This window comes from Nerophis lumbriciformis, linkage group LG26, assembly GCF_033978685.3.
Source record: "Nerophis lumbriciformis linkage group LG26, RoL_Nlum_v2.1, whole genome shotgun sequence".
Classification (NCBI taxonomy): domain Eukaryota; kingdom Metazoa; phylum Chordata; class Actinopteri; order Syngnathiformes; family Syngnathidae; genus Nerophis; species Nerophis lumbriciformis.
This window is the reverse complement of record NC_084573.2, coordinates 6,594,551-6,608,059: the sequence shown is the minus strand read 5'-3', so window position 1 is coordinate 6,608,059 and position 13,509 is coordinate 6,594,551. Positions and strand designations below refer to the sequence as shown.

The 13,509-nt window shown below is 40.6% G+C and overlaps 1 protein-coding gene across 4 annotated transcripts in view; it reads left to right on the top strand.

The window, feature by feature from the left end:
- Nucleotides 1-13,509, top strand: part of LOC133624003 (uncharacterized) — a 174,681-nt gene that overhangs the window by 158,411 nt on the left and 2,761 nt on the right. Inside the window, exons 1-2 of one of the 4 annotated variants that reach the window (XM_072916197.1) lie at nucleotides 3,236-3,645; nucleotides 13,270-13,452. The exons of 2 other annotated variants lie outside the window; for them this stretch is intronic. In XM_072916197.1, coding sequence (XP_072772298.1) covers nucleotides 3,522-3,645; nucleotides 13,270-13,452 — 307 coding nt within the window. In that variant the 5' untranslated portion in view covers nucleotides 3,236-3,521. Of the gene's footprint in view, nucleotides 1-3,235; nucleotides 3,646-13,269; nucleotides 13,453-13,509 lie in introns of those variants that run through there. One more of the 4 variants, XM_072916198.1, reaches the window with a different exon arrangement.

The following is a 13,509-nucleotide window of genomic DNA, read 5'->3' as shown; positions in this document are numbered from 1 at the left end:
TAGATCCACTATGGACTGGACTCTCACTATTATGTTAGATCCACTATGGACTGGACTCTCACAATATTATGTTAGATCCACTATGGACTGGACTCTCACAATTTTATGTGAGATCCACTATGGACTAGACTCTCACAATATTATGTTAAATTCACTATGGACTGGACTTTCACAATATTATGCTAGATCCACTCGATGTCCATTGCACCAGTCGCCCTAGGGGGCTCGCCCACATCTGCGGTCCTCTCCAAGTTTTCTCATTGTCATCCCACTGGGTTGAGTTTTTCCTTGCCCTGATGTGGGATCTGAACCGAGGATGTCGTTGTGGCTTGTGCAGCCCTTTGAGACACTTGTGATTTAGGGCTATATAAATAAACATTGATTGGTTGATTTTGTGGGGGACCAAGCACCGATTGAATAGATTCCAATTCATTTCAACAGGTGACATTGATTTGAGATACAGGTAGGGATGATACTCGAAACCGGTTTTCCCGGTTGTTAGAACTGAGTCCTCGGACTCGAATCCCTTTTTGAGAACCAGTACCCGTTATCGAGACCACTATAGTAAAGAAAAAGAGTTGGTTCTTTATTCGAATACCTGGGAACGAATCCTGTCCCGACCAGAAATGCTCTGTGTGACATCACAAGAAATGACGTCACGTAGCTCAATCATTAGGCGCAGACAGGGAAAGCAGGAAAAACAATGGACCGGAAAAGGCGCTCCAAGGTGTAATAAAGTTCAAAACAAAAGGTATAATCCAATGAATAACTTTACTGAGAGATTTGAGCAGGGTACAAACACATTACCAACACTTTTACGACCAACCGGAAACATAGCAACCAGGCTAGCAACGCACCTCCTTTACGGCAGCTGTCGCAACGTTCTTAAAGCAACCGCAGCACATACATATATATACAACATATATCTTCCTTTTTTAACTTTTGTTTTTCTTTCCTTGTAAAGAAAACAAAATCACACTGTATATGTGTTGTCTGTCTAATTATAAATAATGCAGACGAGGCGTGTTGGCTGAGTTCTTGACGTTTACTTTCACAGCGTGCTCATAACCTCATTCTTAGCTGCCGGGTGACGACATGCAACAACACTTTTCGGGGCTACCGCGCATGCTCGTCACTCCAGTTGCATGCTGGGTAGTGTAGTTGTTATATTCCTAGCTCATAACATCACATCTTTCCCCCTATAAAGAAAGAATGTTAACTCAATAAAGTGTATTTCTTTTTTTTAGCTTTAACTTTTCATTTTTTAGCATTGTAACCACATTTGCAAACAACTTTTCTCTTCATAGAATTTTCTTTCAACAAAGAAATAAAGTGCAAAAATGTCAAAGCATCATAACAAACACTTATGTCAAATAGCAGCAGAAGTGCACTTTTTGGAGAGCTGTATTATTTTCAGTTTTATGCCCAAGGGACTGATTTTATTTAACACTATATTATTATTTATACACCTATAGTGATCACAGAGACAGGTTGTTTTTGTGTTACTGTATGTATTTGTTTTTCTGAAAAATCCCTCTTAATATACTTTGGGTAACAACAGTCAATATTTATTTATTTTATTCTATTTTTTTAGGGGGGTAAAAGTCAATATTCATTTATTTATTAGATTTTATTTTTTTCTTATATAATAAAAGTGAGCTTTTATTAAACCAAATATTGTGTGTTTTTTTTCCATATAAAACAACCTATCTGGACTCGATAAGAGAATTGATAAGGAATCGGTTCGATAAGAGGATTCGATAATAGGCTCGAACTCGATAATTTCTTATCAAACATCATCCCTAGATACAGGTGTTTGAAGTTACGAGCTCGGTCTGAACCAATGACGTTTGTTAGTTGAGGTACCATTGTATTTTTTTATTTTTTTTCTGTAACTAGCTGAAGTGGCTGAATTTCTGAGGTTTAATTTTGTCTGCAGCCTGTTTTGTGCATGACGTAATATATTTACCATGAATTGATTAACGTGAACCCCGACTTACACAAGTTGAAAAACGCATTGGGGTGTTACCATTTAGTGGTCAATTGTACGGAATATGTACTGTACTCTGCAATCTACTAATACAAGTTTCAATCAATTAATCAAGTGTGTCAACCAGGGGCGTCACTAGCTTTTAAGGACAGGGGGGGCTTTGCCCCCAGGAGATGCACAGGATGCGAGCGAACGTTACGCACGAGCACAAAACTTCACAAACGGCTAACAAAGACTTAGAAATTATTCATTGTTATTATTATTTTTTTTTTTAAATGCACGGGACGAAATGAAATGCTCCCCGGGACGATGGCTTTTAACCATATATTTTCTTTTTCTTTTTAAGTATTTATTCATTTTACATTTTATATTAAATGTCTTGGTTTTTCCTCCCTCTGAAAATCCTATTAAATGTTTAACAAGCCATCTTATAATAATAAAACAGCTATTATTGTAACAATACAATAAAACAAATATATTTAATGATGTTTTTTTTCATTATTTTAACAATAGGCTTATGTATATTACTTTATATAGATTCTACAAGAAACACAAAACTTAAAAAATAAATGATTTACAATTGCACACACAAGGTTTTGTGCAGCTTCACTCATTGTAAAGGAAGATAATGTGCTTCGTACACCTGCAGGACCGCAAGCAAGGTCGCAGAGAAAATGCGGGCTGGAATTTGAGTGATGTGGGCATTTTCTATATGAACAAGTGGAATGGATTGGATACCGACGCACGAAAGGGGCTCTCTACCTTACGCTACGAAGTGAGGGGAAACTGAGTGAATAATAACAGGTTATATGATTATTTTTTTTAACTCATATTTGGGCCACTTTATAATGAATATGTCGGCATTTATTTGTGAAAAAAACCCCCACAAAAACACCAAATTATTTAGGGGGGCTTAAGAATATTTTAGGGGGGCTTGAGCCCCTTTAAAATAGGCCTAACAACGCCAATGGTGTCGACTTAATTATTTCCCCTATTCTACTCCTTGGTATGCTCTGTTTGGCTTCTTCCATTATGCACTTTGTAATATATGTATTTAGTTGTTCAATATCTTGATTTATATCCACTTTCTTTTAATGTCATGTCTGTAATTTACACATGTTGGCGAACGTCCGTTCCGCATTTGATTACGCCTCAACTGCGTCAATTGTGGTAGCCTAACATCACCGACAGATGGCGGTATAATACTGTAACGTCGGCCACCGTACAAAACAGGAAGAAGAAGAAGAACAGGATGTCGTTTGGCGTACAAGACGTTATTGTCGTCGTTATACTTCTGTGTTCTTCATCAGTGCGTACATGCACACATATATGTCGTTTAAAAGAGTAAACATCGTTGATATTTGTTTGTATCCGGATACATTAGTCCGAGCGCACTTTGACGCTTTTCGCGCTAGCTTAGCTCGCGAGTTAGCTTAGCGTGTTAGCCGCTAACAAAGAGAGGCGGAAGTGATGAAAACACATCGCTAAGCAGAGATCAAGTGTGAGTGTAAAGTGTTGTGATTGTGTGAAAATGTGCGAAAGAACGATAGCAGAGTACGAGGAGGAACTTTGTCCAACAAAAGAGGAGAAGGAGCGACAACATCAACTACTGGACGCTGTTTTCAAGAAACATCAAGTTGTGTTACACAGAACAGGTTTGTTCACTTCTTACTCTCACATCTTTACTAACGTCATATTTATTAATTAACACCAGAGGTGTGGACTCGAGTCATGAATTTGATGACTTTAGACTCGACTTACTCGGCGACCGGAAAAGGGTGGAGTGCCATCTCCGGGTTGGGGAGGAGATCTTGCCCCAAGTGGAGGAGTTCAAGTACCTCGGAGTCTTGTTCACGAGTGAGGGAAGAGTGGATCGTGAGATCGACAGGCGGATCGGTGCGGCGTCTTCAGTAATGCGGACGCTGTATCGATCCGTTGTGGTGAAGAAGGAGCTGAGCCGGAAGGCAAAGCTCTCAATTTACCGGGCGATCTACGTTCCCATCCTCACCTATGGTCATGAGCTTTGGGTTATGACCGAAAGGACAAGATCACGGGTACAAGCGGCCGAAATGAGTTTCCTCCGCCGGGTGGCGGGGCTCTCCCTTAGAGATAGGGTGAGAAGCTCTGCCATCCGGGGGGAGCTCAAAGTAAAGCCGCTGCTCCTCCACATCGAGAGGAGCCAAATGAGGTGGTTCGGGCATCTGGTCAGGATGCCACCCGAACGCCTCCCTAGGCAGGTGTTTAGGGCACGTCCGACCGGTAGGAGGCCGCGGGGAAGACCCAGGACATGTTGGGAAGACTATGTCTCCCGGCTGGCCTGGGAACGCCTCGGGGTTCCACAGGAAGAGCTGGACGAAGTGGCTGGGGAGAGGGAAGTCTGGGCTTCCCTGCTTAGGCTGCTGCCCACGCGACCCGACCTCGGATAAGTGGAAGAAGATGGATGGATGGATAGACTCGACTTGACAAAATGTGAAGAGACTTGCAACTCGACTTAGACTTTAACATCAATGACTTGTGACTTCACTTGGACTTGAGCCTTTTGACTTGACATGACTTGACATGACTTGCCACTTTCCCCAAAATCCAAAGCTTAAAAAGTTATTTGGGAGCGCTCCGAATTTTTCATTTTCTTCGTCTGTCTATCAGCATGTTATTCCTGTCAGCTGGTGTGCTGTCAGTACAACAGCCAATCAAATTAGATCTACGTTGTTTTCATCACACAGCATTCATCCAATCAAATTGCAGGACAACCAATGAACAAGAGTTGTCCAACAACGTGCCAGTGATAAACAATTATGTTAAAGTTGGTTTCGTTCGGGTATAAAAACTACGACTTGGTCAACAAAAAACGAATTGCGGTATGCAAATCACGCAGTTCGAATATTACAGACGGAGACGCAACAACTTCCAACTTCGTTCGACATTTGAAGTTGCACAAAGAAGGGTACGTTTTGAATGTAAGATAACGTTTATTGGCTAAGTAACGTGACTTTTATTTGCTGTGTAGTTAAATCAGTGAGGCTGCAAACTCACTGCTAACGTTATAACCATAGACATCTTATAAGTAGACGCAGCATGGAGCGCTACTGCCTACTGGCGCAGACGAGGCGCGTGGCCGCCATCTTGGAGTGGTGATCCGCTCCACTCAGTGCAATTAATTTGGCAGGAGCAATGAACTGTCAGCGCATTTAATTCATTTTACCTCACTGAATACGACTGATTTTCACCCCATTTTTTGTCATACGTGTAGCCATGATAACAGACACATGTTTTGGCGTGTTTTATTATTCATAGTTTGCTTAACAGTAATATAATATTCTTATACACTATAAATGACCAGACGTCCGAGATCAAAACTGGGAATATAATCCCAGAGAAGGGGGAAAAAAACGGTAATCTATTTTTAAATTGAAGAAACAATATGATTAGGTTATATATACATGCGTATATCCTACATAAACAATGTATGAATACATTAGATATCTATATATCTTAGGGACCTATAGACTGTATCTCTGTTGCTTCAGCAGCAGAGAGTTTATTCTGTCTTGACACTTTGTATTGATATTTTCTATTACATTCTTCCCTTAAATGATAATGTTTGCAGTGATTGTTTTATATGTATTATTTTATGTAAGTCGCTTTGGATAAAAGCGTCTGCCAAATACTTAAACATATATAAACACCTGAAAGTCTTCATATCAGCTAAAACCACCAATCTGTTTCACTGGATTCAGAATAAAACCAAATTCTGTTCAACCCAACAATGTTAGTATTTGAATATTGTTACTTGAAGACTGATTCCTGGTTACAATTATACTGTTAAGAAAGTATTGTCTTATACTTTGCCTAAAATGAGAATGCATCATAATCAGTGGCGGCTGGTGAATTTTGTTTTAGGTGGGGCTGAAAGTTTGTAAACCAAACCCCTGTAGGGGCGTCATCCTCCCCCAGAAGATTTCTTTGTGACTTTCACATACAAATATTGAAGATCTTTGATCCTTCTCAACTCTGTGGTAATATTATTTTCATAAAATACAACCAATAGTACGTTAATGTTAAATCTCACTTGTGAAAAGTAATCCCCCGATTCCTATTTTCAACAGTCCGCTCATTTGAGCAGGAAAACGGTGAACACCACCATCTTTGTTTTCTACCTGTCATCTGTCAGTTTCGGCTGCTCGCCGGCTCCTCGTCAGCACTTCAAGATGGCGGCCAAATTGCTCACGTCACAGCAACCAATGCTGCGTCTACTTATAAGATGTCTATGGTTATAACGTCATTGCAAACACGGCAATCTGTTGCGTCCACTGCAGTTTGCTACCTTATTCATACTTTTTGTCAAGTGATTTTTTTTTAAGCAGGGTTTCATGAGGTACCTTTACATAACATTACATTAGTCAATGTATCACACACAGTAACGTAACGTTAGACGGCAGTCAGCAGCACCGCGTATTTTAGCCACCTACAAAAAGACAAACATAGTCAAATAAAGGTCAGTTAAAATGTATACTATATTAAGAATATGTGTACATATTGCATAGGGTCCTGACATCTAAAAAGTACAACTCTGTTCATTGTTATGTTCATATATTTGTTATGTTTTTCATGTGTACGCACACATAAACACACATACAGTATGAGATGAGATCAATGAGATAAGGTAAGAACAGGATAGAAACTGCTGTGGAACTAGTTACAATGCAATATGCCATGGAAATACAATGTTAACACTTTTGTGCAAATAAGTACAGTTGCACTTGTTTTTTTTTCAAATGTGTTTATTCTGTAAAGGAAGGAGTTACATGTTTAAAATGACTGGTTAATAGTGCTATTTTGAAGTGCAATGTCAGCACTATCTTTTTCCCTGCAATTTCAAATGCACTTGTTTTAATTAATAAATACAGCGTTTTAAAAGCATACACAATCTGTGTAAATAAATAAATGATAAATGGGTTGTACTTGTATAGCGCTTTTCTACCTTCAAGGTACTCAACGCGCTTTGACACTACTTCCACATTTACCCATTCACACACACATTCACACACTGATGGAGGGAGCTGCCATGCAAGGCGCTAACCAGCACCCATCAGGAGCAAGGGTGAAGTGTCTTGCTCAGGACACAACGGACATGACGAGGTTGGTACTAGGTGGGGATTGAACCAGGGACCCTCGGGTCGCGCACGGCCACTCTTCCACTGCGCCACGTTAGTCTGTGGTTAAATGACTTGAAAGGACTCGAAACTCAAAATGCAGGACTTGGGACTTGACTTGAGACTTTCCAGTCTTGACTTTGGACTTGACTCGAACTTGCCTGTCTTGACTCGAGACTTGAGGGCAAAGACTTGAGACTTACTTGTGACTTGCAAAGCAATTACTTGGTCCCACCTCTGCAAATAGGCAAGTCCATACAAATAGGTTACATAAAAATAGGTTACACAAGCAACCAGCTCAAGTTATTCTTCTTCCTACTGTCGGTTTGCAGCTACGACTTGTAAGGTTTATACCGCCACCTACTGGACTGTAGAATGTAGTGTGGGCCGTAGAACAGAACAGGGAAACGAGGCGGCATGTATTCATATTTGAGGGGTCTTGCTGTTTCTCTCGCGAGATCTGACAACGCTGCGCGAGACGGCAACGGGAAGTTGGAGCGCGGCGGGACGACGACAGAGCAAGATGGCGTTTTACGGAGAAGACGTTATTGTGTTTATGATACAATGTGTTCTTAATCAGTGCGTACGTTCACACGTATATATTTTGTTCCATATAGTAAACGTTGTTGATCTTTGTTTGGGTCCGAAAACATTAGTCGACAAGCGGTAGGAAATGGATGGATGGATTGATGTTCCTCTCAAATTGTCACAATGTGACATACTTGCGCGGGGTTAAGGGGGAGGAGTATATTTATAGCTATAATTCACTGAAATTAAAGTATTTCTTATATATATATAGATTTGGGATGTCCGATAATGGCTTTTTGCCGATATTCCGATATTGTTCAACTCTTTAATTACCGATACCGATATCAACCGATATATACAGTCGTGGAATTGACACATTATTATGCCTAATTTGGACAACCAGGTATGGTGAAGATAAGGTACTTTAAAAAAAAATATATAAAATAAGATAAATAAATTAAAAACATTTTCTTGAATAAAAAAGAAAGTAAAACAACATAAAAACCGTTACATTGAAACTAGTAATTATTGAAAATTAGTCAAATTAACCGTTAAATGTCACTACTATTAGTGGACCAGCAGCACGCACAATCATGTGTGCTTACGGACTGTATCCCTTGCAGACTGTATTGATATATAATGTAGGAACCACAATATTAATAACAGAAAAAAACAACCCTTTTGTGTCAATGAGTGTGAAGGTTTTTTGGGTTGGTGCACTAATTGTAAGTGTATCTTGTGTTTTTTTATGTTGATTTAATAAAAAAAACACAAAAAAAACGATACTGATAATATAAAAACCGATACCGATAATTTCCGATATTACATTTTAACGCATTTATTGGCCGATATTATAGAACATCTCTTATATATATATATATATATATATATATATATATATATATATATATATATATATATATATATATATATATATATATATATATAGGGCAGCACGGTGGAAGAGGGGTTAGTGCATCTCCTTCACAATACGAAGGTCCTGAGTAGTCTTGGGTTCAATCCCAGGCTCGGGATCTTTCTGTGTGGAGTTTGTATGTTCTCCCCGTGACTGCCTGGGTTCCCTCCGGGTACTCCGGCTTCTTCACACTTCCAAAAACATGCACCTGGGGATAGGTTGATTGGCAACACTAAATTGGCCCTAGTGTGTGAATGTGAGTGTGAATGTTGTCTGTCTATCTGTGTTGGCCCTGCGATGAGGTGGCGACTTGTCCAGGGTGTATCCCGCCTTCCGCCCGATTGTAGCTGAGATCGGCTCCAGCGCCCCCCGTGACCCCAAAAGGGAATAAGCGGTAGAAAAGGGATGGATGGATGGATATATATACATATAATACAGTAAACAGTAATGAAAACACAGTTGTTCTACTAACTGTACTGTATTTACTGCTTACTTAAAAAAAAAACCTCTTACCTTTCACTATTTGAGTAGCTTTTGTTCTGCCATTTGAGTATTGTAATAATCCCAGGAATGTAGGCTCATACGACTTTTTTGTTTGTCTTGTCTTTATTGCACGAGATGTAATTCAACCACACAACAGCTCCAATGTGTGTCTATCCCCTTTTCCCGGCAAAACTCGAACACCCACTTCCTATTAACAACGTCACTTCCCTATCTCTCCCGGAAGTCCCGCCCCCCAGCCACAGTCATTGGCTAACACCCCGTAGCCAGCCGCTACAGTATTAAGGTGCCGGTTGGAATAAACACACGCTGAGAAATAGCTCCGTGCCTGCCTACTTTATGGGTTATAGATAAACCTATGGATAACGGCGACATATATAATAGTCTCCTTTTCAGGTGAGAGAGGACGCTAAAGGCAATATTGTTTGTCCGGCTGGAAATTTTGGACATTACTACTTGCCGTAGTTTTGAAGCAATGCATGATGGGAATCCGGATGTTGTGTGTCAGTGTATTAACGTGCCGGATGAAATAAACACACACTGAGAAATAGCTCCGTGCCTGCCTACTTTAGGATCTTAGCTGCGCTATTGAATGTTCTATGCTGGACTGGTTTCATTCTATTTCCAAGGCTTTGGAAATACATTACAAAATACCTATTCTGTCTCTGGTGGTCCTTCTTACTCAGCTTATGTGTCATCAAAAGAACTTGGGATTGACCAGCAACTTAAACTCCCTGGGAGGAACATCTTGTCGAAACGCAACAGTTATAGATAAACGTATGGATAACGGAGACATATATAATAGTCTCCTTTTCAGGTGAGAGATGACGCTAAAGGCAGTGCCTTTAAGGCACGCCACCAATATAGTTGTCCGGCTGGAAATCGGGAGTTTTTCGGGAGAATGGTTGTCCCGGGAGATTTTCGGGAGAGGCACTGAAATTAAGGAGTCTCCCGGAAAATTCGTGAGGGTTGGCAAGTATGCAATGTGTATCAACATGTTTACACAAAGCTCACACAGTCACCAAATATATTTTACATTCTAATCAATATAATTCATAGTTTTGTGCCTTTCACTTCCTGATTCTGACCTACATGCATCAATAAGTTTTTTGATTGATTGAAACTTTTATTAGTAGATTGCACAGTACAGTACATATTCTGTACAATTGACCACTAAGTGGTAACAGCCGAATAAGTTTTTCAACTTGTTTAAGTCGGGGTCCACGTAAATCAATTCATGGTACAAATATATACTATCAGCATAATACAGTCATCACACAAGTTAATCATCAGAGTATATACAGTGAATTATTTACATTATTTACAATCCGGGGGGTGAGATGTGGAGGGGGTTAGGTTTGGTTGATATCAGCACTTCAGTCATCAACAATTGCATCATCTGAGAAATGGACATTGAAACCGTGTAGGTCTGACTTGGTAGGATATGTACAGCGAGCAGTGAGCATAGTGAGATCAGAAAGCATAAGAACAACTATATACATTTGATTATTTACATTTGATTTTTTACAATCCGGGGAGGTGGGATGTGGTGGGGGGAGGGTGTTAGTCTAGGGTTGAAGTTGCCTGGAGGTGTTCTTTTAGTGCAGTTTTGAAGGAGGATGGAGATGCACTTTCTTTTACACCTGTTGGGAGTGCATTCCATATTGATGTGACATAGAAGGAGAATGAGTTAAGACCTTTGTTAGATCGGAATCTGGGTTTAACGTGGTTAGTGGAGCTCCCCCTGGTGTTGTGGTTATGGCGAAGTGAAAGTAAACATTTAATGTCAATCACTTTTCAATAAACAAAGTAGTCAACACTTGATTTAGTAAAAGAACATAAAGGTGACTGACTTTCCTTCAGCGTGTCGTAGATGGTCTCCAAGTGAATGTGAGAGCTGGGCTCTAAAGAGGAATTGTTGATGGAGACATAGGCGCCGACAATGCCAAGCACCCACGTGGGATTGATGGTAAATGGGTTATACTTTTATAGCGTTTTTCTACCTTCAAGGTACCAAAAGCGCTTTGACATTATTTCCACATTCACCCATTCACACACACATTCACACGCTGATGGCGGGAGCTGCCATGCAAGGCAAGAACCACGACTCATCAGGAGCAAGGGTGAAGTGTCTTGCTCAAGGACATAACGGACGCGACACAGTTGGTAGAAGGTGGGGATTGAACCAGGAACCCTCAGGTTGCTGGCACGGACACTCTCCCAACTGCGCCACGCTATCCCATTAGATGTATCATCTGATACAACTTTCAATCTTTAAAATAATTTTTGAAAAATCAATCTTGTTTTAGTTAATTTTGTGGCGAGTTTGGTCTGTTTTTACAAAATAATAAAGCCACAAAGCATATGAGATATTAACTTCGCTGAACGTCTTTTTTTTTTTTTAATACACACACACCCACTGGCAGAAATGTAGATCGGCGCCTATGGATGGAGATACTCCATAAAAACACCACATAGTAAAACATGTTTTGGGAGGAGTTCCTTTTGGCCCAGCCAACAAAATGACAATAAAGAAAATTATTTTACTTGATGACAAAAACATTTGCTACGAGAAATGTGTTTCATTTCCATGATATTTACTTTATGTTAGGACAATGCCTTACAAGGATAAGGTTAGAGATAAGGTTTAGGTGTAATAGACTGAGGTGTACCCAGAAAAAACATGCTTACACACTTTACGCCAGTGAGTGTGAAGTTAAAGGCCTACTGAAATGCGATTTTCTTATTTATACAGGGATAGCAGGTCCATTCTATGTGTCATACTTGATCATTTCGCGATATTGCCATATTTTTGCTGAACGGATTTAGTAGAGAACATCGACGATAAAGTTCGCAACTTTTGGTCGCTGATAAAAAAGCCTTACCTGTACCGGAAGTAGCAGACAAGTAGCGTGATGTCACAGGTTGTGGAGCTCCTCACATCTGCACATTGTTTACAATCATGGCCACCAGCAGCGAGAGCGATTCGCACCGAGAAAGCGACGATTTCCCCATTAATTTGAGCGAGCATGAAAGATTCATGGATGAGGAAAGTGAGAGTGAAGGACTAGAGGGCAGTGGGAGCGATTCAGATAGGGAAGATGCTGTGAGAGGCGGGTGGGACCTGATATTCAGCTGGGAATGACTAAAACAGTAAATAAACACAAGACATATATATATACTCTATTAGCCACAACCAGGCTTATATTTAATATGCCACAAATTAATCCCGCATAACAAACACCTCCCCCCTCCCGTCCATATAACCCGCCAATACAACTCAAACACCTGCACAACACACTGAATCCCACAGCCCAAAGTACCGTTCACCTCCCCAAAGTTCCTACAGCACATATATTTCCCCAAAGTCCCCAAAGTTACGTACGTGACATGCATGTACGGGCAAGCGATCAAATGTTTGGAAGCCGCAGCTGCATGCGTACTCACGGTACCGCGTCTGCGCATCCAACTCAAAGTCCTCCTGGTAAGAGTCTCTGTTGTCCCAGTTCTCCACAGGCCAATGGTAAAGCTTGACTGTCATCTTCTGGGAATGTAAACAATGAAACACCGGCTGTGTTTGTGTTGCTGCAGCCGCCCGCAATACACCGCTTCCCACCTACAGCTTTCTTCTTTGCTGTCTCCATTGTTCATTGAACAAATTGCAAAAGATTCACCAACACAGATGTCCAGAATACTGTGGAATTTTGCCATGAAAACAGACGACTTAATAGCTGGCCACCATGCTGTCCCAAAATGTCCTCTACAATCCGTGACGTCACGCGCTGATGTCATCATACCGAGGCGTTTTCAGCAGGATATTCCGCGCGAAATTTAAAATTGCACTTTAGTAAGCTAACCCGGCCGTATTGGCATGTGTTGCAATGTTAAGATTTCATCATTGATATATAAACTATCAGACTGCGTGGTCGGTAGTAGTGGGTTTCAGTAGGCCTTTGAGAATGCCTCAATCAATGCTGTCCGCTACTGGTGTAAATTGCACCCCCTCAAATTTTCCAAACCTGTTTTTTACTCAAAATGAAGACTTTCCTGTGTTTTTATTGGTTTTTGAGCCACACACTTTCAACACACATGAGAACACAAATAATCTCTTTGTGTTAACACTATCAGTCAAAAACTATTTCTCTTCTCTCTTAATCTTTATTTACTTATTTCCCCAACAGACGTCCAGCAGCCCCCCCACATTAAAGAGGAAGAGGAGGAAGTGTGGATCACTCCGGAGGAAGAGTGTCTTCTAGGGCAGGAGGAGGCTGATCTCACCAAGTTTCCACTGACTGTTGTCTCTGTGAAGACTGAAGAGCATGAAGACAAACCACCTGAGTCCTCACAGCTTCATCACAGTCCAAGTAAGCACATATCATTTTATTCTCAGGGCATTCAGTCCATCACAACTGGAATGTTCA